At 35.2% G+C, this 23,732-nt stretch overlaps 1 protein-coding gene across 1 annotated transcript in view; it reads left to right on the forward strand.

Moving 5' to 3' along the window:
* The window catches only part of TMEM38B (transmembrane protein 38B), a 53,351-nt gene that overhangs the window by 11,880 nt on the left and 17,739 nt on the right, over positions 1–23,732 (forward strand). Inside the window, exons 2-5 of the mRNA XM_049627417.1 lie at positions 896–1,052; positions 14,034–14,218; positions 15,031–15,118; positions 18,796–18,913. Coding sequence (XP_049483374.1) covers positions 896–1,052; positions 14,034–14,218; positions 15,031–15,118; positions 18,796–18,913 — 548 coding nt within the window. The remainder of the gene's footprint in view (positions 1–895; positions 1,053–14,033; positions 14,219–15,030; positions 15,119–18,795; positions 18,914–23,732) is intronic.

The raw sequence follows: 23,732 nt of genomic DNA on the forward strand, positions 1-23,732 counted from the left end.
GGTTTTTTAATTTTTCTTTATTTTTTCCAGAAGAGCCCTCAATTTGTGTGTGTCTAATTGGATTAGTTCAGGTTATGTATTTTTTTTTTTTAATTTTTTTTTTCAACGTTTTTTATTTATTTTTGGGACAGAGAGACAGAGCATGAACGGGGGAGGGGCAGAGAGAGAGAGGGAGACACAGAATCGGAAACAGGCTCCAGGCTCCGAGCCATCAGCCCAGAGCCTGACGCGGGGCTCGAACTCACGGACCGCGAGATCGTGACTGGGTTATGTATTTTTGTAGAAATACTGTAGAAGCAAAGATGTGTTCTTAGTGCATCATCTTGGGAGTCACCTTATACTGTTTGTTACAGTGATGTCTGCAAGGTTTCTCCACTCTAAAGTTATTTCCTTCTGTAATTAATACGTTATTTGTTAGGAGACATTTTAAGATGATGTGTATACCTGTTCCTCATCAGCCTTTCACCTCTAGGTTTATTTTATTCTGTTTCTAGCCAGTCATGTTAAAAGCTTAGATTATTTATTTCAGCTTTTATTTGCTAAAGTGCTTAAGATGATAAATTTTTCTTAATATATTGCTTTGATATAGAACTGGATGTACCTACAGTAGGGCTGGGAATGAAAGGAAAGAGTAGATAGGGAGATTGTTTATAATAATGTGTGATTAGGAAACTGGTAGTAGGAGCTGGACAGAGTATTTTAAAGGTGCTTCAGATTACCTCTGTCATAACAAAATGCTTAGAGTTTATGATGATCGTGATTGTCATACCCATGAGTAATAGTAAGTTTTTGAAAGTTATGAAATTAAGAAGTTTATTTCTTTAGTGACACCGGTACCTCAGGGTTTGTTTAATATACAACTATCTCAGACCACATTTTTACTTTACCATTTCAGGAGCTGTGGCAGTGGCACGGAAGAATCCTCTTTCAAGCTGGTTCACTGCTATGCTCCATTGCTTTGGTGGAGGAATTTTATCCTGTGTATTGCTTGCGGAGCCTCCGTTGAGGTTTCTTGCAAACAACACTAATATATTACTGGCATCTTCGATCTGGTAAGCTGCCATTATGGTCAACTATGAGACATTGTAAAATTTGTTCTGTAAATTATTAGTAAGTGAAATTTTTTTCTTTAAAAAATATTTTATGTTCTTGAAAAGTTAATGCATGTACAAAGGAAGGAACCCAAAAAAGCCAGTGGTTTTAAGTACAAAGTTTGTCTCTTTCTCACCCTTCTCTTTTATCCTCTCCCAGAGGCAAGTATTGTTACCATTGTCTTATGTATCTTTAGGGGAAGCTTTTCAGATATGAAAGGGCATCAAATATTTGGCCCCAAACAGTTTATCTAACTAACTCAAACACATAGATGTACAATAGGATAAAATCAAGAATGTGACCAACTACGCAAGAAGTTCCAAGTGATTATGATTCATATATATCATTGTTCTTGTCTTATTCCTATTGAATTTTTCAGAGTCTTAAGAGATTTAACACTAACTTTGTTTTTAATTTAGTTCTGAAGAAAAAAATGTTAGCAGGATTTGCTTTGGATTCTTGCAAATCCAAATTCAGTTATCCTTAAGATTGATTCATCAAGCTAAAAAGAAGTATAATACAAATCAGAGTGCTTTGCTATATCTGAAGCGAAAACTATACTTTTAACTAAAAGCCATATCAAATATATAATATTAGGAACACTTAAAAGTTCACTTTTATTTTGATAAATTTCAAATGAATATGTAATCAGTGATAAAAGGGAACATTATAAATAGTAGTGAGGTGCCTGGGTGACTCAGTCTTTAAGCATCTGCTTTTGACTCAGGTCATGATGTGACAGTTGGTGGGTTCAAGCCTTGCATCGGGCTCTGTGCTGACCGCTCAAGAGCCTGGAGCCTACTTCAGATTGTGTCTCCCTCTCTCTCTGCCTCTCCCCTTCATGTGCGTTCTCTCTCTCTCAAAAATAAACATTAAAAAAATTAAAAAATAAAACAGTAGTAGCAATGAGAAGAAGTAATAATGGGAACCTGTGGCAGTGGAAACAAGTAGGAGTAGAATGATAAATGTGATAGCTAATATTTACTGATGTTCACTATATATCAGCTAAATTCTTTATATTCATATTTAATCATAAGGGTCCTATAAGGTAGCCATTATTTTTTGCATTTGACAAGTGAGAAAACTAGGGCATAGAGAAACTTTGCTAAAATTTACATACTTAGTAAGTGATTGAGCTAGGATCAAAACCAGGAAATTTGATTTTAGAGGCTTGACATTTAACAGCCACTGGTTCTCATAGATTTGGGGGTTTTTTTTGTTGTTTTTTTTTTAAGTAAACTCTACCACCAACATGGGGCTTGAACTCATGACCCTGACATCAGGAGTTGCATGCTTTACCAACTGAGCCAGCCAGGTGCCCCTATCTCAGAGATTTTGTTTAACCATCTCTTAAAGTATAGTCTTTTCACTTCTATGGGTTTTTTGTTTTGTTTTGTTTTTTTTTTTAAATTGAAGTACGGTGAACATACAGTGTTATATTAATTTTAGGGGCACAATATAATGTTTCAACAATTCTATACATTACTCATTGCTCATTAAGATAAGTGTACTCTTAATCCCATTCACCTATTTCACCCATCTCCCTACCCACCTGCCATTTGGCAATCAGCAGTTTGTTCTCTGTATTAAAGAGTGTTTTTGTTCTAAACACTCTTTAATTTGTTTAAATTTTGTTCTTTTTTTTTTTTTTTTTTTGAGAGAGAGAGAGAGAGAGTGCAAGTGAGCGAGGGACAGAGAGAGAGGGAAAGAAAGAAGTGGGGCTCACCCAAAGTAGGGCTTGTACTCACCTGAAGCGGGGCTCAAGCTCACCTGATGTGGGACTCAAACTCACAAATTGTGAGATCATGACCTGAACTGAAGTCAGATGCTTAACGGACTGAGCCACCCAGGTACCCTGTTTATCTCTCTTTTTTTTTCCCCTTTGTTTTGTTTCTTAAATTCTACATATAAGTGAAACCGTGAGGTATTTGTCTTTCTTTGGCTGACTTATTTATTTAGCTTTATACCATCTAGGTCCATGTTTAACATCACTAATTATCAGGGAAATGCAAATCAAAACTATAATGAGATATCACTTCGTGCTGTCAGAATGTCTAAAATGAAAAACACAAGAAACAAGTGCTGGCAAGGATGTGAAGAAAAAGGAACCCTCATGCACTTTTGGTAGGAATGCAAATTGGTGCAGCCACTCTGGAAAACAGTATGGAGGTTCTTCAAAAAATTAAAAATAGAATTACCATATGATCTATCATTTCCACTATCAGGTATATTTACCCAAAGAAAACAAAAAGATACATCCATTTTTATGTTTATTGCAGCATTATTTATAATAGCCAAGTTGTGGAAGCAACTGAAGTGTCCATCCATAGATGGGTGGATAAAGAAGATATGCCATATATATATAGTGGAATATTAGCTGTAAAAAAGAATGAGATATTGTCATTTACAACAACATGGATGGACCTAGAGGATATAATGCTGTATGTTTTAAAAGGCTTTCTCAAGGACTTTTATTTCTATAACAATATTTTAAAAAGATATCGGCATAGCATTTATTACAATTTTTACAATTTTTTAATGTGTGAAGATGTTAAAGCTATATAAGAAGTAGGATATCCAGAATCTGACTCTTACTGTCACTTCCACTTCTGCTCCTGTGTACTAACCACCATTCTTTCTTGCATGGACAAAATGATTATTTAAAAATAAGTTAGAACATATTACTCTTATGCTCAGTAGTTTCTTATCCGATTAAGAACAAAATCTGGGGGACCTGGGTGGCTCAGTTTGTTGAGCGTTCCACTTTTGATTTTGGCTCAGGTCATGATCCCAGGGTCATGGGATGGAGCCCTGTGTTAAGCACTACACTAAGCATGGAGTCTGCTTAAAATTCTCTCTCTTTCTCTCTTTTTCTCTCCTTTTCCCTCCCTTTCCCTCTCCCTCTGCCCCTTTTCCCTGCTTGCACACACTCCCTTTCTCTCTGCCAAAGAAAAAAAAAAAGAACAAAATCTAAAACTACCATGGCCTGTAAAACTCTATAATCTTCTCTTTCATTCTTTCTGATGTAATCTTTCCATAGTACTCCTGTTGAGTCTGTTCTAGCCACATTGGTTATGCCATTTCTTGAACACAAGGTGTTTTTCTACCTCAGTGCCTTTGTGCTTGCAGTCTTCTCTTTGTAATGCTATTTCCCTGGAAGGCTCATATTTTCTTTTTCAGAGAGGCTTCCCTGACTGAAATAACACCTCCTCTGTCTTGACTATCACATCCTCCTACCTTCCTTCCTTCCTTCCTTCCTTCCTTCCTTCCTTCCTAAATTATTTATTCTGAGGGGGAGAGAGAATCCCAAGCACACTCTGCACTCACAGTGCAGAGCCCAATGTAAGGCTTGAATCCATGAACTATGAGGTTATGACCTGAGCAGAAGTCAGATGCTTAACTAACTAAACCACATCATCCTTCTTTATTTTTCTCCTTAGACTAATTATTATCTGACATATTATCTGTTTATTTCTTTTTATGTTGGTCTGTCTCATTCCACTAAAATAATAGCTTCTCAGAGCAGAGACTTTGTTTTGTAAACTATATGATAATTACTTTTCTTGGTTCAGTAAATATATTGCTAAAGAAATGGACTGCTGTGTATTGTTATATTATAAGGCATTTCTGTAATTGAGTAGCAAGGAAGTACAGATCTTGATTTTTTGATCCCTTAAATGAAATAAACTTACTTGTCTGGGGTGCCTGGGTGGCTCAGTTGGTTGAGCGTCCAACTTCAGCTCAGGTCATGATCTCACAGTTTGTGAGTTCAAGCCCCACATCGGACTCTGTGTTGACAGCTCAGAGCCTGGAGCCTGCTTTTGAGTCTGTCTGTGTCTGTTTCTGCTCCTCCCCTGCTCGTGCTGTCTCAAAAATAAATAAACCTTGACATTTGTGGGGAGTCTGATTACAGTTGTAGGAGAGTATTGATCCCGGTGATGCCGGGCTCGCCACTCCTGGATTTACACCTTCTGATAGCTCTTGCAGGGAGTAACCGCTAACCTGGCAACAGATTTTGAAGTCACGAGTCTTGAAATCCTTCTCTCTCCATGGGCCATCTGGCTTCGGTCTTTATGCTGCGAAGCTCCCCCCCCCCCTTTTAGATGCTTTTCCTTTAATATTCCATCATTAAAAATATATATATGTCCCATGGGCACCTGGGTGGCTCAGTTGGTTAAGTATCTGAGTTTGGCTCAGGTCATGATCTCACGGTTTGTGAGTTCAAGTCCCTCGTCCCAGCTCTGTGCTGACAGCTTGGAGCTTGGAGCCTGCTTCAGATTCTGTGTCTCCCTGTCTCTGCCCCTCCCCTGCTCTCTCTCCATTTCTCTCAAAAATAAATAAAACATTTAAAAAATTAAAAAAATAAAAAAATATAAACCTTTAAAAAAATTACTTGCCTATAAATGTATGCTTTCTTGGATTAAATGAAAAGGTGTGTTAGAAATGGAAAGTAAGAAATGCATTTTTATATAGTGAATTAATAGAATAATATTTAATTATTTGTTAACCTCGAATCTTTTTTGTTTTAAATTTTTTTTTTTTTTAACATTTATTTATTTTTGAGACAGAGAGAGACAGAGCATGAACGGGGGAGGGGCAGAGAGAGAGGGAGACACAGAATCGGAAGCAGACTCCAGGCTCTGAGCCATCAGCCCAGAGCCCGACGCGGGGCTCGAACTCACAGACTGTGAGATCGTGACCCGAGCTGAAGTCGGACGCTCAACCGACTGAGCCACCCAGGCGCCCCAACCTCGAATCTTTTATTATCCCAATTTTATATTGGAAGAAGTTGAGGCTTAGAGAATTGGTGAATGGCAGGGTTTGACTTCAACACCACAAGAAACAAATATTTGGCCTAATGAATTATTATAAAGTATAACCTTGAAACCACTAGCCAAGTCAAGAAATAAGGCTTTGCTATCTGTCCATTCTAGAAGTCTCTTATGTGTGTCCCATGTTCTAATCACAATGATTTTCCCACCTTATATAACCATTACAATAGAACACCATTGTCCTGACTTTTATGATAATCACTTCCTTGTATATTTTTATAATTTTGTCATCCAAATCTTCATCCATAGACACTATAATTTAGTCTTGCCTATTAAAATATTTGATGTCTCTTAAGTCATTTTTGTTTTATAGGTTCCCTCTCCATTCCTTTTTTTTCCCTTATAATTTATTTCTTGAAGAACCATGCCATTTGGCATGCAGAGTTTTCTAAAGTCTGGAATGTGCTGATTGCATACTGATGGTACAGATCATTATATTCTTGTGTTCTCTGTGTTTCCTGAAAATTGGTAGATTGATCCAGAATACAAATCTGATTTAGGTTAGATCTCTTTGGCAAGATCATAAGAGGCCCAAAATACTTGATTTGCTTTCTCTTTTGTTGACATTAGACCTCTTACACTTAATGACTATTTTAAGTAATTGGGAAATGCAGAATGGTAATAGTCTAATTCTGTCCTCTTGTGTATTAGATGGAATAGTATTATAAATAGATATTTCCCACTAATCTATTATTTAGTTACTCAGTTGTAGTATTCATGATAAATCCTTGATTCTTTATCTGTCAGTTTTCATGATAATTTGTCCCCTGTCATCCTCCGAAGGTAACTAGTTTTTTTTGCTTTTTGTTTTTTGGGTAATTATGAACTCATGGATTTGAGCATATTTCATAGGTTTCAATAAATTGTAGTTGTCATTATTGAGGCTTAGATTATTTCATCTTTGGCTGGTGGGAGCTTCTTCACATTGGCTCATCAGACTGATTAGCTCCTTGCTACTTAATATTAGGTTGATTGATCTTCTACTTTTCTTTTGGAATCACTTATTTCTCTAAGGAGCTCTAGTGTCTCTTAGTGAGAAATGGCATTTCAAGACCACAGTTTGAGGTAGAAATAGCCATTGTTATTGGATTGATTACTGTTTCTAAGCTTTCTCAGTGGACAGAGCTAAGAAAAAGAAGGATAAAATTACTCGAGTTAATATTGATATTTCTAATTTAAATTCAAGAGCCTTTATTAAACTTTTCTCTGTTACATATATATCTCCTTTCTTCCACACTAAGAATTTTTTTCTTGAGGGCACAAGACATAATAGAATTAGAATACTCCAATGTTACTCATTGATTTTACTCTGTATTATACACATAATACACAATAACTTTGGTGTAACGGTACTAATACTACCAGTGATGTGATTACTGAAAATATATATATTTTTGCATATATACTTCTCTATTCCCATTTTTAAAATAGATGTACTATTCTATATTGTCATAGTTATAATTACTACATGCTATTACTCTTCCCTTCTTACTCTTCATTCCGTCTTAGTTTTACAGCTAATTGTATGTTTAATGCTTTTTACCAGTCCTTATGTCTGTGTCTCTCTAGTAATTTTGGTTGTTTGAAGTTGATTCTCTAGGAGATTCATCACTGAATTTCGTATGTTGGTGTCTGTCTCTTTTGTACTTGAAAGTAGGTATTACTGGATATAAAATAATTGGATCATACTATGTATCTTTGAGGATTTTAAAGTGTTACTCTATTTTCTTGTGTCATAAAGCATTGATGTGATAAAGTCTGATGATCATTTAATTTTCTTTCCCTTATAAGTCATATACTCTTTTTTTCTAGATGCCCAAAAGATTTTTTTCCATTAAAGCCTAATAATTTAAATAAAATAAGTCTTGGTGTGGGTCATTCTGAGTCAGTATTTTTAGGTGTGTGGTATGTTCTTTATAGTAAGTACACATTTTTTTTAATTGGCAAACTTGTTTTAGTATTTGTACTCTTCTTCAGGAACTCCGATGATTGGTATATGACTCTTTGTCTTTCTAAATCAGTGGACTTTTTAAATCTTTTTTTAAATTTAAAATGTTTTTCCCTTTCCCTTTCTATTTCTTTGAAGGTAGTGTTATATTTATTTCTCTTTGTTTTCATTCTGGTTTGGTTTTCATTAATGAGGTGATTTCTTTTCCTTAAAAAAAATTTTTTTTAATGTTTATTTATTTTTGAGAGGGAGAGAGACAGAGTGTGAGCAGGGGAGGGGCAGAGAGAGACACACACACAGAATCTGAAGCAGGCTCCAGGCTCTGAGCTGTTAGCACAGAGCCCAACACGGGGTTCAAACTCGCAAACTATGAGATCATGACCCTGAGCCAAAGTTGGACGCCTGACTGAACCACCCAGGCGCCCCTTCTTTTCCTTTAAAAATTTTTTTTTTCCGAAGGATTATATCTTCAGTTCTCACTTTTTCTAAATCTGATGTTTTTCTTTTATGTGTTGTATCAGTTTTCTTCATGTCTTTAGCTTGTTTCGAAATAGTGGGTTACAGTTTTGATCTGTTTGGTGGACACATTTTCCTGAGTGCTTTCATTGTCTATAGGGATTTATTCTGCTTTTCTTTCTTATAATAAACTTGTGTGTGATTTGACCTTGATACTTTTCCATTGGGCATTTTATGTCGAATTAGATTTCTTAAACTTTTAGGATAAGGTGGAATTCAGGAAACATTTTCTGACTTCATAGATCTCCTGCTTCTGTTGTTTTTATAGTGTTCAAAAGATAAGGACCTGCTTTCTGAGATTTTCTGTCTTTTCCCCTTCCCCAGTTTGGTCTGAACCTTCTCTTTCTTCTTTTGCTCTGTATTGCTCAGTTTTGATTCCACACCAGTGTTTTCTTCACATGGGGCTTATTCTGGGGGAAAGCTTGGGTGGATCAGTTTTGCAAGTTCACGGGGACTAAATTGCTTCATCCCCTTCCGACCTTCTTACTATGGATCCTTTGTGTCACCTGGTATTGGAGAATGCCAGAATATCTCCCAGTTTCAGCTGTTGTTGTTTCCAAATGGGCCTGTTGTGCTTTCTAGTGAATAGTCATGAACTATTTTAGAGTTGTTTTGTTCTTGGGTCCATTAGTTGCCACCTACTGCATTCTTCTTTCTGCCAAACAATATAGGTCTTGTGGGTGTTGGTGAATTGTCTCTGCCCATTTGCATTTTGGTATTTGAAGGGATACCTTGTCACATAGTTTTATTTTAAGTGTTGAAGATGGGGTTTTGGTTTTGCCTTCTAGTTGCCCCGTTTTTGTGTTGGGTTTTGAAGAGTTCTAAATCTGTGTAGACACTGGTGCCACCATCTGCCCCAAACCCTTGCTGTTAGTTTTAATGTCCCTTGTATGCAACCCCCCAACACCTGCCTGATCCCGTTTCCTTTCTTCCTTTCTCAGAGGTAACCATTAGCCTTAATTTTGTGCTTATCATTCCTTTACTTTTTTGTGTACTTTTAGCATATGTGTATATCCCTAAACTATAGTTTTTGAAAGTATTATATATGGAATTATACGTTTGTATTTTTTTTAATATATTTATTTTTGACAGAGAGAGAGAGAGAGCATACAAACAGGTGAGGTGTAGAGAGAGAGAGAGGAGTACAGAGGATCCAAAGCAGGCTCTGTGCTGACAGCAGAGAGCTCCGCATGGGACTTGAACTCATGAACTGTGAGATCATGACCTGAGCTGAAGACGGGTGCTTAACCGACTGAGCCACCCAGGTGCCCCCATATGTGTGTATTTTTTAGTGACTTGCTGTTTTTGGTCACCCTCTGTTCCTGAGATCCGATCTTATTGTATATGGTTGTAATTTATTAATTTTCACTGTATAGCATACTAGAATTAACTGTCATAGTTTATTCATCTGTTCCTCTGTCGACAGAGACTTGTTTCCAGTCTTTTCCCCCCCCCATTACAGGGTTGTCAAGAACGTTCTTGTATGTACTTACTGGCACATGAGCAAGGTTTTCTCTTGTATTTGCTTAAGAGTAGATTTATTGAGTTACAGGGAAAGTGATTCTTAAACTCTGCTAGATAATGGCAAATCATTTCTCATGGTAGTTAACTATTTTACATTTCTGTTGTATTGCACCCAACCTAAGAACTGGACTTTACCAATAATTTACGTATATTTCTTTTCCCCTGTCCCATTTCTCTGCACTTTTCCTACATATAACCTCTATGTTTGTGTTTATCTTACTTTTCTAAAAAGTGTATCATACATATGATTATCTACACAGTAAGTTTTTAGTTTTACTTCTTTTTGGCCCTATTTTAAAATGGGGTATTGCACTGTGTATAGTTCTCTGGGACTTGTTTTTTTGTTTTCACTCAATATTATGTTACTAAGATTTACATGTGTTTATTCATGTGGTCGTTCATTCCTTCTCATGCTGTATAATTTATTATATGAATATTTATATTTTATTCTGCTAATGAGCATTGTTATTGGCTGTAAAACAATAACAGCTGCTGATGTAGTATTCACTATGTTCTAGACACTTTTCTTATTGCTTTGTATATATTACCCCTTTAAACCTTACAAGAACCTTGTGAGATAGGTACAATTTTATTCTCATTTTTCAGATGATGTAACTGAGGCAAGATGGGTTAAGTCACTTTCCCAAGGTGTCACAGATATCTAGTAGTTGGGGCCAGGATTCAAATCTAGGCTGTCTTTAGTTGGCTCTTATTGTTTTGGATTCTGGAAATACAGGCAATATCTCTGTCTTTTCAGACTCTTAAATATAAAAAATGATACTTGTTTAAAGACAGTATTTTTTACTGTTTTCTTTTTTAAGGTTTTAATAGTGAGAAAAAAATGTTATAATCTTTGCTTTATTTGATTTTAATTTGAGAGATGAAATGATGTTTGGAATGTACTTCAAACTCTAGCAAGCTAAACTACAGGATTCTGTGAATGCCCTTATTGGAAAGGCCATCTTTATTTAGCACAATAGCTCACAGTGCTCACATGTGGATATTAGCACCATCTACTGGCAACGGGAAACAATAACTTGTTATGTCATAGTACAGTATTGTTTGGAAGAGATGTATATACCTTTATAGGATTTTTCTTTTTGAAAACTGTTTCTGGGGATATTAATATTTTGTAATTTTTCTGTGTATTGGGTTTTGTGCCCCAGTTTGATTTCCTTCAACTTCCAAGTATCAACTATTAAATATTGCACATTTGCATAACTGAGACTGCATTATTTTGAGGAAAAATATAAGAAAAGGTATGGCTTTATAGGTCTGTAATTCTTTGTCTTTTTCAAAGCATACACAAAATACATAAACTTATTAATTTGTTGGAATAATAAGAGCAAGAGCAAAGCTGTCATATTGGACTAATATGAACTTTATTTAGTTTGTCATTCTGTTTTGGCTTAGTTAAGTAAAACTGTCTTTTGTAGTCAGAGGAGTGGAATTAGTAGTAGAATGAAAACAGAATTCTCTTACTAACTGTGGGAAACTTCTCTCTGCTAAGCTCTTGGTATTAACCTAAATTCTACTTTTCATCTTTCAATTGTTTATGGCTTGGCATCTTATTATATACTATTTAGACTAACTTCTATTATTTTAAACTTCTATTGTTTACTATTTTTCTCTCTCTTTTAACTTATGTGACTTAAAAATGTTTGAGAAATCAGTTGCCTTCTCATTCTATTTCTTGTCTGATATGTTCCATTTATTCCTCTTTTCCAATATGTTTTCTTTAGATACTTTACAAGTAAAGTATAGAGGAAGAATGGCTATTTAGGGAGCCATTGGTCTGATACGTTTACTTGTGAATCTACTGAGAACAGCAGTCAGTTGTTTTTTTACCCTGTGGCTATTTAACACTGTAAATAAGAACTGTTTTTTGTTTAAGATGTTAGATTATTGTAGGTATACTTTAGAAATATCTGAATAAATACGATAAAGACTTGTTTATTTGAAAACAGCAGTAATTACAGATTTTAGACCATATACCATAATGTCACATAGTTGGATATAAAAGTCCAAGGTTGCTAGTAGTTGAGGTTTTTAACTCATCGTAAAGATAGTCTTGGTTAGAGAATGAAAATGGGGTCATTTGTATTCTCTTTTAGCTTTTGTTGTTTCTTTGAGTTGTTTACTTTGGAACATTCATTCCTGCTAAAGTGAAATCTAATTTCCCTTTCTTAATATGATCTGCGGTGGATACCAAAGTATTTTTATTATATTTTAAAATGTTTTTAAAAATTACTTAAGTGTAATTTTTCCCTCCAATACGTAACTGACTTCCTTATTTTATATTTAAAAAAGTTTTTTTCAACATTTATTTATTTTTGAGAGACAGAGACAAAGCATGAGGGGGGGAGGGGCAGAGAGAGAGAGGGAGACACAGAATCTGAAGCAGGCTCCAGGCTCTGAGCTGTTAGCACAGAGCCCGATGCAGGGCTTGAACCCACAAACTGTGAGATCATGACCCAGGCCGAAGTCAGACACTTAAGTGACTGAGCTAATGAGGTGCCCCCCCCCCTTATTCTATATTTAATGAGAGAAGTGTATAGAGGCTCTCAAAATACATGAACATGTAAAATTTTTAAATTGAGTTGTTTCAAAATGATTTTTATTACCCTCAGATAATTTATTCCTTTCTCTCAAATTCTTTAATTATCAACTAATTCTTTAACTTGATATATTTTGTATTTTGTCTCCAGATTAACTGCTAATAAATGGTTTAATTTAGAGCTGTTTTTCATCGTGCTGAGTTTTAGGTGAGAGGGTAACAAAATGAATGATTACTGCCATCTAAGGACTATTGTAACTTATTATGTTATAGAGAAAAATGTATAAAGAGATATGTTGAGGCATAAGAACTGATTTGTTTTAGTTGTACAGAGCCAACAGAATTTAGTCTGAACTGAGAATATTAAAATGAAACTCCCAAAGTCAATGTACATGGTAGTATTTGACTGGGACCTTGGAGAATAGGAAGGAATTGGTAAGTGGAGATGAAGAGAGGGTGCCTCAGCCTGAACAAACCATTGCATCCTGCATTGGATCTCTGAAGTAGTATTTATAAAATTTCACATTCCATGAATACTTTTGGGAATTCTGACTTTATGAATCATGAATTGTGGTAAGGCTAACAACTTATTTTGGAAGAGATATAATACTTCATTCACGTGGTGTCTTCTGTATCACTCCGCTAGAAAGAAGATTATGTTCTGCTTTAAGCACACAATTGTCTGCCAGAGAGTACTGTAGGAATGGGAGGAAAAAACTAGTGTGTTTCCCAATTGACACTATTGGTAAACTGTTTGAATGGATGCTTAGAATAAATGAGGCTTCAAAAAGTAATTTACCTGAGGAGTTATTCTTAAACTAGTATCACAATTTAATTGAAGAACAGTTTCATATACCTTCACCTGTATGAAAAAATATTTTTCCTCAACACAAATCTGTCTCCTTGAGAGCTATGACTTTTCTTTGCATGAGTCTTAGTTTATGTAGAACACAAAAGGACACAGGTGAAGATGTTAATAGGGTTGAAATGCAGGGCTCTTCTGTAATTCCTTTTCCCAGAAAATGACACTCTAGCTAGAAAAGTCCCTATCCTAAAAGCGATTGTACATGTCCTTCATTTTGTTAGTGGATTTAGCACTTACCTTCTAGAAGAGTATAGGCACAAATGAGGCCCTCTGTAAATACTTTTTGCATATATACAGTATTCAGAAGTCTAAATAAGATGAAATTCCCCTTTGATCATATATTTTGGGCAGATTATTACATATGCCTCCTATGATTAGAAAAATTGACTCTACTCAATCTGTGGTCTTCTTAGGTCAAATTCCTTGTTTATGTGGATAATTCAGTTTGTTGCATTTGCCACATTGTTATTGCATGTATTCTGGGTTGTTGTTCTTCTGATTTAATTGTTTAAAATCCAAGCTTACTCAACTAAATTGAGTATATATTTAAGTATTTGTTAAATAATTTGTACTTACATTTATGTATTAAAACATTTATATATTAACATTTATTTAAAATTTATAAAATGTCTTAAAATATTTTTATTATAAATAGTTATATTTTACTTATATATTAAATCATTTAAATTTTCATTTCAGGTATATTACATTTTTTTGCCCATGTGACCTAGTTTCCCAGGGCTATTCTTTCCTACCTGTTCAACTCTTGGCTGCGGGAATGAAGGAAGTGACCAGAACTTGGAAAATAGTAGGTGGAGTCACACATGCAAATAACTATTACAAAAATGGCTGGATAGTCATGATAGCTGTTGGATGGGCCCGAGGTAATATTAACAATATGTGTTTTTAAATAATCTGTTATTGATATACTACTGCTACTGAACAATTCTGTATTTACATTAATGAGGACAACATACTTTAGTAACTGTAGTTTTGGAAGTAGGAAGTCTTTTTTTCTGTTGGCTAGTAAAGTAAATTCATAACTGGCATTTTCACTAGTACTAGTCATCAGCCATTATTTTGAGCCTATCTTACTATATAAAATTTTTACTATTGGTTTGATTAGTAGTCCAGAACCAGAGGGATTCATAGTTAATTAAGGTATAGTATAGTGCCAGTATAAATAAATTTACTTCAGAGATAATGTAAAGAAATTATATAAGAAATTTCTTTTTTGTGTTTTTTTCCATCCTGAATAACTAAAAGTAGTAAATATGCTTGGTTATGGGTTCCTCTTCGCTTTACATCACTTACCTTCATTGTTGAGTTCTTTCGTATGTAGAAATTGAATAAATTTCTCTAATCTCTTGTTATATTGTACTGCACCTAAAACTGATATCAGGGAAGGAAATAATAAAGCAGAAAATTTTATTTTTCAGGCAAAGAACATCTTTGTGCTTGAGGCCCCATTTTTTAACCTTAATTATGGTGCAGTAGACAGTTGCCACGCTGATGAACAGGAAGAATTGCAATTGTCTCAGTACCATAAATGTACAAGGAAACTTTTTGTCCCTCCTCAAAATTATATTTTGAGGATCTTCTTGGAACTTTACATCAGGAGATAGAATTACAGCTTTGTTTCAAATGTTTTCTCCATAAAATTTGACTAAATATTCTTGTTTTATTTTATTTTTAGGTGCAGGTGGTAGCATTATCACGAATTTTGAGCAGTTGGTAAAAGGAGGTTGGAAACCAGAAGCTAATGAATGGCTGAAGATGTCCTAGTGAGTAGGTATAAACTAGACCGAGACCAGCTTTTTATCTTTAGATCTTACCAGATTTCTTAATGTGGAGGCAATGGAGCTGAAAAAAATTAACAGTCATAATAATGGAAGACAGTCAGGAAACTTGTTCTTTCAAGAAGTCTGCTCTCTCAGATGTAGTTTTTAAAATAAATATTGATTCTTTTCTCTGGGGATTCCTCCCCTTAGAAAATAAAACCAAACAAAAACTTTTGGATTGTTACAGGGTTGTGGGAATGGTGTGTATTTATGAAGAGAGAACTACATAGGAACCCACTTCTGTGGATGGAAATGAATCTGTTGCAGGCTCTTGTCATTTTCATTAATGACTACAATATCACTCAGATTTCAAATTACACGTTCTGGTCGTAAAATGTCAAGCTTATGGGAACAAATCAATCCATTATCAATCCAAATCAATCCCCTGTTGCTTTAAAAATGAGAGTTGAGCTTAATTACACATAAGGAAAGATTAGAGGAAATAAACTATAATTGTTATAAATGGAGCAAACAAGGCCTTGATTGATAAGTTATAAGTAAGGCATTAGTGATATTCAAGGGAAATTTTTCTCCTTTTGAGTATATGTCTCAAAATGTCTTCCATAAAACATTTCTTGGTGTTTTATAACCAAAATCAAATTGTTTCTCCTTTGTTCAGAACTTTGGAATGTCTCCCCAGATGGCCTGTAAAACCCTCCAAGATCTGCCTTTCCCTCATACCATATTTGCTTTGACTTCATTTCTTACTATTCTCTCCTTCTCCTTTGCTTATATCCTTGAACAGGCCAGGTAACCTGCACGTATTCTTCAACAAATCTATGAGTAGACAATAAATATTAGATAAAATGAATGAATGATCAGTTGGTCAAGTGAGATTAATCATTAGTTCATTATGCTATTTTGTGTATGTGTATGTATATATCTATTATCTATTACCAAATACTTTTGCATAGTAGAGAAAGCCTATATGATGTTAGAGAATACATATATTGTCATAAACAGAACATTGGTAGAATTACGAACGTTAAAGGTGCTGGTGAGGGCTCAAGGAAATGAGCATGATATTGGAAAGTGGAGGAGATGTGATACAGTTATATAGTGGCAGAAAAATTACTTGAATTGTGTGCTACAGTTGTGTGTGGAAAGTAATTTGTAAGCAGTGAACTTGTCTATTTGGCTGAGGAGATTTTGAAGCTGTGTTAAAGGTCTGTCTGGTTTCTTCTTGATGCTTATAGTAAAGTGAGAGATGAAAGAGTTGAACTGCTGAACAAAGAAACCAAGACTGTAATAATTTGGAAAATTCTCAGCCTATCCAGATTGCAAAAGATGATAAAATTAAGAGATTGACTTTTAGGACAGTCTGTGGTGGAGAGAAGGTAAAGGGTCTGTCTGGAAAACTTTTGCTAGTGTTAAAGAAATTAGGTGTGTGACTCATGGATCCATTCAGCCAACACAACACAAGCCAGGAATAGACATGAGATTATCCAGGAAAGGTATGTGGAGGACCATCTTAACTAATGGCATGGATCCCTGTGTCATATACTGGAGACCCACAAGGTTTTTGAAAACATTGTATCAGTAGAAACACTGCCAGCTTGCACTGAGAAGGACAGAGATAAGATGAAATAAAAGAAGGCTGTCAGCTCCGAAAATTCTATAGGCAGGAAACAGGCTTGATAAAACTGTTCAGCTGCAAACATGTGTTACCCTTCAAGGAAAAGAAAGAATGGATTACAGCTGGGAGCCATGGGCCTATTTTAGTATATGTGCTGCAGAAGCAAGCACTGAGAGCCGTGAGCCTAGAGCCCTGAGCTCAGACCCGTAGGCTGGAGTCCAGGTGCAAAATCCAGAGCCATAAGTGCAGAAGTTCGAGTTGCAGACTCAGATGGTGGAGCCTGATGTCACAGAGGATTATTCCCAGGCTTTGAAACCTTGAAACCTAATTGAATTGGCTCTGCTGGGTTTTGAAATTGCATAGGACCAGTGACTTCTTTCTTCCTTTCATTTTCTCCCTTTTGGAGTTGGAATGTCTCTAATTATTACCCTATACCTATCCCACTATTGTATTTTGGATGCAGATAAGCTCATTTTCTAGTTTCATAGGCAACTAATACAAGAATACTTTTTTAAATGCATCCTGATCTTCCAAACCAGTCTCATTGACATTTTCCTAAATCTCAGCCCTTCTCCAATCCCCTGCCCCATTTTATTGTCTACAAAATCATTGCTTTTCAAATTCAGTGCTTCTGAATTTATGCTCTAAGGGAATGCAATCCAAAATGGAATGTGCGTGTGCTCAGAGGATACCCATAATGAGGCACTGTGGTACAGAATCTAAACTATTAGAAACAAAGATTAGTAAAATGACATTAAGATAAAAAGTAATTCCTTTTACCTCATCTTTTAAAAATGTCCATTTGATAAATACATAAATAGTTTGGTGTACATTTTTAATACATTATGTGTATATTTAATTTATAACTTAATTGATAAACATGTATTAGGGAGTGTCATAAAACCCCCTTTTTTTAACCAGTAGGGATGTGCAGTTAATAAGTTTTAGAGACCAGGTGGCCTGGTGGTTTCAGTCAGTTAAGTGTCCAACTTTGGCTCAGGTCATGATCTTGTGGTCCATGAGTTCGAGCCCCATGCTGGGCTCTGTGCTGACAGCTGGGAGCCTGGAGCCTGCTTCAGATTCTGTGTCTTCCTCTCTCTCTGCCCCTCCCTCACTTGCTCACTCGCTCTCTCTCAAAAATAAATAAATATTAAAACAAAATTTTAAAAAAAGTTTGAGAGACCATTGTTCCAGAACATTAATGCTGCACAGTCAATCGTTAAGCAAGGTCTAAAGCCCTGTTGCCCAAACCTAACCCTATTTTGAACTCAGTCCTTAGCTTATAATAAATAAATAGGTAATTTTTCATAAAATGGCTTATAGTGACTTTTAAATTTGCCATATTTTGCAGTATGGCATTCTAAGAGTTTATCATTTATATTTCTCTAGTTGTAAACATAAGCTAAATAATGATCTGTTACTGAGATATACTTTAAATGTGTGGCATATATATAATATGAAAGTAATGCTTTGTGCTGGAGTTACCCAAGTAATTGTGCTGGATGTGGCTCATACTGTTGTATGAGAGCTGGTTGTGTGTGTCTATCTCTTCTCCATTCTGCACAGCAGCCTGAAATTGACTGCGATGGGAGTATCTACACCATGGAAATGGGAAAATACTATGTAAATCAGGGCTTGCTTTTTTCCTTCTCCCACCTGACTGAAGGAGCTTGTTTAGCACTGTAAGGACTAATCTGCTTTTTTCTAAGTCATACTGTGGAACATGGGACTTTCATATCTTTGTAAAAAAGTAGTATATGGTCAAATGTGTTTCAGAAGTACTGTAAATAGAAATGAACTCTTTTTATCAGAGCCACAATATGTGTGAACATTCTAAGATCTCTGATACTTTATCAGAGTGAAATTATACTTTATATAATGTAGCACTTGTAAAACTTGAGAAGTATATTCATAGAACTCTTTTTCATCTATTACTAACTCATGGGTATATTAAATGAATATTTTTCAGAGTACTCTTTGAGAAATCTAGAGATGGATCATGTATGTTTATTACTTACTGACTTAAAATGGATTTTATTTTCAGCCCTGCCAAGGTAACCCTACTGGGGTCAGTTATCTTCACATTCCAGCACGCCAAACACCTGGCAGTATCAAGGCATAATCTTATGTTCCTTTATACCATGTTTCTTGTGGCCACAAAGGTAAGAATTCAAAGTAGCTATAAATCCATATTACAAATGCTTTATAACCAGAATTCTGCATATTAGGCAAGTAACAGGAACATTTACTTTTTACTGTTGTTACAGTCTAAAAAGGTAAATTTTGGGTTGTTTATTCAGCGCATCCATGACTTTTTGAAACATAGCTCCTGGATGATTCCACATTTGATTTATGCTGAGGCTATCATGAAAGATTTGCAGATAGTCTAATAAATGTTGGAGGCCAGAATAGTGGAAATAGCTATAGCTGATCAGAGTGCAGACAGCAATGTCTCATTTGTAAAATGGGATACTTAGATGTTCTCTGAGGTTCCTTAAAGCTTTAACATTTCAAAATTTTATAGTGGGGCATATTTGTGTGCCTTGTTGGAAGCTTTATTCTGTCTTGAAGATAGGAGGTAGTGTGGTGTAAGATCACAGGTTTTGGAGACAGGCAATCTTAAGTTCAAATCCTAGCTTTGCTATCTAATTCCTGAATAGGCAAGTCACTTAATGTCTCTGAATCCTCATTTCCTCATCTTCATTATACGATTGTTGAGAGGATTGGAGATGGTGCATGTCTTTCTATTACTGGGACGTATCTTATGAATTTTATTAGCTGTATCATGAGTCTAATTCTGATTATCGTTACTCTTACCATTATTAAATATTGTTCCCTATTCAAAAGTAGACGGTTGGTTTAAAAATATGAGTATTATTTAAATGTAGAGGAATTTTATAGCTAACTCTCAGCCTAGGTATTTTTGGGTAAAAACTTACCTATTGGATTCTTAAAAGGAAGACAGTATATATTAAATAAATTTATATCTTAGAAAGAACCAAGTCACTATAGGGATAGTTTATTTTTGTTTCAGTAGTCCTACTATGGAGGTGATCTGTGGCTGTAATTCAAGTACTTCAAATATCTGAGGCAAAATCTCTTCATATGTGTCCTCTTCCAGTCCTCAACATTTTGAGCTGTATGTATTTTTTTGTAACAGCTTATTGAGATATATGTTACATACTGTAAAATTCATCCATTTAAGTGTACATTTCAGTGTTTTTTTTTTATATATTCACAGAATTGTGCAGCTGTCACCACAATCAGTATTAAAACATTTTCATCACTCCAAAAAAGAAACATCATGCACATTACCAGTTACTTCACATTTTCCCTCAGTCCCCCCAAATGTAGGCAACCACTGATCTACTCTCTGTCTCTCTAAATTTGCCTATTTGACATTTCATGTGATTGCTATCATACAATGTGTCCTTGTGACTTGTTTCTTTCACTTACCATGTTTTTGAGGTTCATCCATGTTGTAGTATGCATTAGTATGTTATTCCTTTTTATTGCCAAATAATAGTCCATTGTATGGATATACCACATTCTGTTTATCCATTGGTTGATGAATATTTGGGTTTTATTTTTTTGGCTAATAGGAATAATGAGCTGTGAGCATTCATGTAGTTTTTTGTGTGGATATGTGTTTCATTTCTTTTGGATGTAATATAGAAACGGACTAGATAATAGAGTAATGCTGTGTTTAACCTTTGAGGAGCTAACAGACAGTTTTCCATGGTGGCTTCATCATTTTACATTCCCACCAGCAAAGTATGAAAATTCTAATTTCACATACCATCATCAATGCTTGTCTTTTTTATTAGAGCCATTCTAGTGGTTGTGATGACTGATGACTAATGGTATTGAACATTTTTTCATGTGTTTATTTGTATATCTTTGGAAAAATGTCTATTCAGATCATTTGCCCATTTTTTAATGTGTCATTTGTCTTTTTAATGTTGAGTTGTAAGAATTCCTCATATATTTTGGACCCTAGACCCTTACTAGATTTCTGATTTATAGATATTTTCTCCCATTCTGTGGGTTGTCCTTTCACTTTCTTGTTTTTGGAAGTGCAAATTTCTAAAATTTGATGAAGTCAAATTTACTTATTTTCTCTTTTGTTGTATATGTCTTGATGTCATATCTAAGACACTGTTGCCAAATCCAAGGTCAAAAAGATTATCTCTATGTTTTCTTCTACAAGTTATATAGTTTTAGCTCTAATTTAGCTCTGTGATGTATTTTGAAATGATTTTTGGGTATGGTATGAGAAAGGATTCAATTAAACTTCATTCTTTTACATTCTGTGGCTACGTAGCTTTACATTCTTGAAGATTCTGTGGGTATCTATTCATCCTAGTATTATGTATTGAAAAGACTGTTCTTTCCCTCATTGAATTGTCTTGGTACCCTTGCTGAAAATCAATTGTAAATGTGAGGGTATTTTTCTGGATTCTCACTTTTGTTCCCTTCATCTATTTACTTATCCTTCTGCTAGTACCACATTATCTTAATTATTTTAGCCTTGTAGTTAGTTTTGATATTGAGAAGTATGAATCCTCTGAGTTTGTTCTTTCTAAGGATTGTTTTGACCTACTAGGTCATTTGCATTTCCATATAAATTTTAGGTTTAACTTCATAATTTCTGCAAAGAAGATCAGATCATATTTTCATAGAGATTGCCTTGAATCTGAAAATAAGTTTGGGAGTATTGTTGTCTTAACACTTTTAAGGTTTTCAAACAATCAACACAGATGTCTTTACGTTTATTAGGTCTTTTAAAGTATTTTTTTCATGATGCTTTCAGTGTATGAGTCATACATATCCTTTTGTTAAATTTATTCATAAGTGTTTTATTCTGTTTGATGCTATAGTAAGTGGAATTGCACATTGCAAACATGTAGAAATAAAATTGATTTTTGATCTTTCATTCTATAACCTTGCTAATAAACTTGTTTGTTAGCTCCAGTAGGCTTTATGGGGGTTTTTTTTGGTGTGGATTCCTTAGGGTTTTGTATATTCAAGATCATGTCATCTGCAAATAGAGGATAGTTTTACTTCTTTTTTTTTTTTTTTTTTTTCAGTCTGCATGTCTTCTATCTAATTTTCTTGTGCAGTTGCCCTGGATAGAACCTCTAGTACAATGTTTAATTGAAATAGGATGAACATCCTTTTCTTTTTCCTGATTTTAAGAAGAAGCCAGTTAGTCTTTCACTATCTTAAGTCTTTCTCTATTAAGTATGATATTAACTATGGATCTTTTATTGGTGCCTGCTATTAGATTGACGAAGTTAGTTCCCTTCTATTCCTAGTTTGTTGAGTGTTTTTATCATGAAGGAGTATGGGGAGCTGTATAATTTCTGAAATTTTCTAACTTTAGAGAAAATGAACTTGTATTGTGGATTTATTAGAATAAGTACTACTGGTGTCTGTTGAATTTTTTAAATTACAAACATCAGTTTTTGTTGAAGTCCTAATTTGTGGAGTAAAAAGGAGTTTTTCTTACAATTATTGCTGGATATATAGTTCTGTATTATAATATTTAAACACTGTATTGCAGTATGGTAATAACGTACAGTATTAAACTTGTCTCATAATATTTCCCAGCATTTTCCTATTATCCACCAACTTACTATTTTTAAAAATTTGTTTATGTTTATTTATTTTTGAGAGAAAGGCAGAGCAGGAGCAGGAGAGGGGCAGAGGAAGAGGGAGACACAGAATCCGAAGGAGGCTCCGGGCTCTAAGCTATCAGCATAGAGCCTGATGCAGGGTTTGAACTCATGGACCGTGACATCACGACGTGAGCCAAAGCCAGATGCTTAATCCACTGAGCCACCTGGGTGCCCTTGTTATCCACCTACTTGTAAATAGAATGTGCATTTTTAACGCATACTTTTGCCTAAGTTCCGTTTAGATTTATACTGATTTTTTAAAAATGTTTATTTATTTTTGAGAGGGAGAAAGAGAGTGCACTACTGAGCTGGGGAGGGGCAGAGAGAGAGAAGGACAGAGGATCCGAGGTGGGCTCCCCGCTGATAGCAGTGAGCCTAATGCGGGGCTCAAACTCATGAACTGTGAGATTAGGACCTGCTGAGCCACCTAGACATCCCTTACACTGATTTTTGAATGGCTTGTCATTTGTTTCTGAGTAGCTACTATAGTTTTTCTTTTCTTAGATATAAAAAAATGAATTGACAGAATATTCAGGGAAAATTTGGCAGTAATTATTTTTTCTTTACTTCAGTCTTTTCCTGTAGTATTTATATAGTCAGGAGATTTGCATTGGCTGTTTTGGATAATCAGTGCTTTGGCCTATACGAAGATACTAATAAATATGATTTCTCTTTTCAAAGAGAATAGCTCCCCAAAAATAAGCACACAGAAAACTATGATGTAAGTATAAAAATAGTGAGTTCTATAAGAGAAACAGAAAGTAAATGCCCCCAGCATTGCTCACCCTGTGGTATCTCTGATGGTATCGCAATCCACCAAAAGCCACTCTGTGCTAAGTCACGGTAGTCTCCCTCTTGACATGTGCGGGCTAGCCCTAAGCCAAGGACTTGTGGTACCATATAGATATCTGGAGTCTCCTCCTGGATCCCCAGAACATGCCCAGTTTCCTCCTCTTTGATACCTTACCCTGGTCAAGTCTATTTAGATTCACCAATACCAGTCTCTGCTACCTCAGTTTCAGTTCTAGCTCCCTGCTTGAGAAGTTGTCCTGAGACAGAAGTGAGGGTAAATGTGTGAGTCACTTTATCAGTTTGTCTCTTCTCATGATCAGTCTTACACTCTCTGTTGGCCAGTGCCCGAAAGTGTTTGCCTCATGTATTTTGTCAGGTTTATGGCTTTTATGCCTGGAAGGCTAGTCTAGAATCAGTTCTTGTTTCATAGTCAAGGAGAAAGTTCGTCTCTTTTTTGATCAGTCTTGTCAGAGGTTTTTGTATGTTATCCTTTCCTGAGGACCAACTT

This window comes from Panthera uncia, chromosome D4, assembly GCF_023721935.1.
Source record: "Panthera uncia isolate 11264 chromosome D4, Puncia_PCG_1.0, whole genome shotgun sequence".
Lineage (NCBI taxonomy): Eukaryota > Metazoa > Chordata > Mammalia > Carnivora > Felidae > Panthera > Panthera uncia.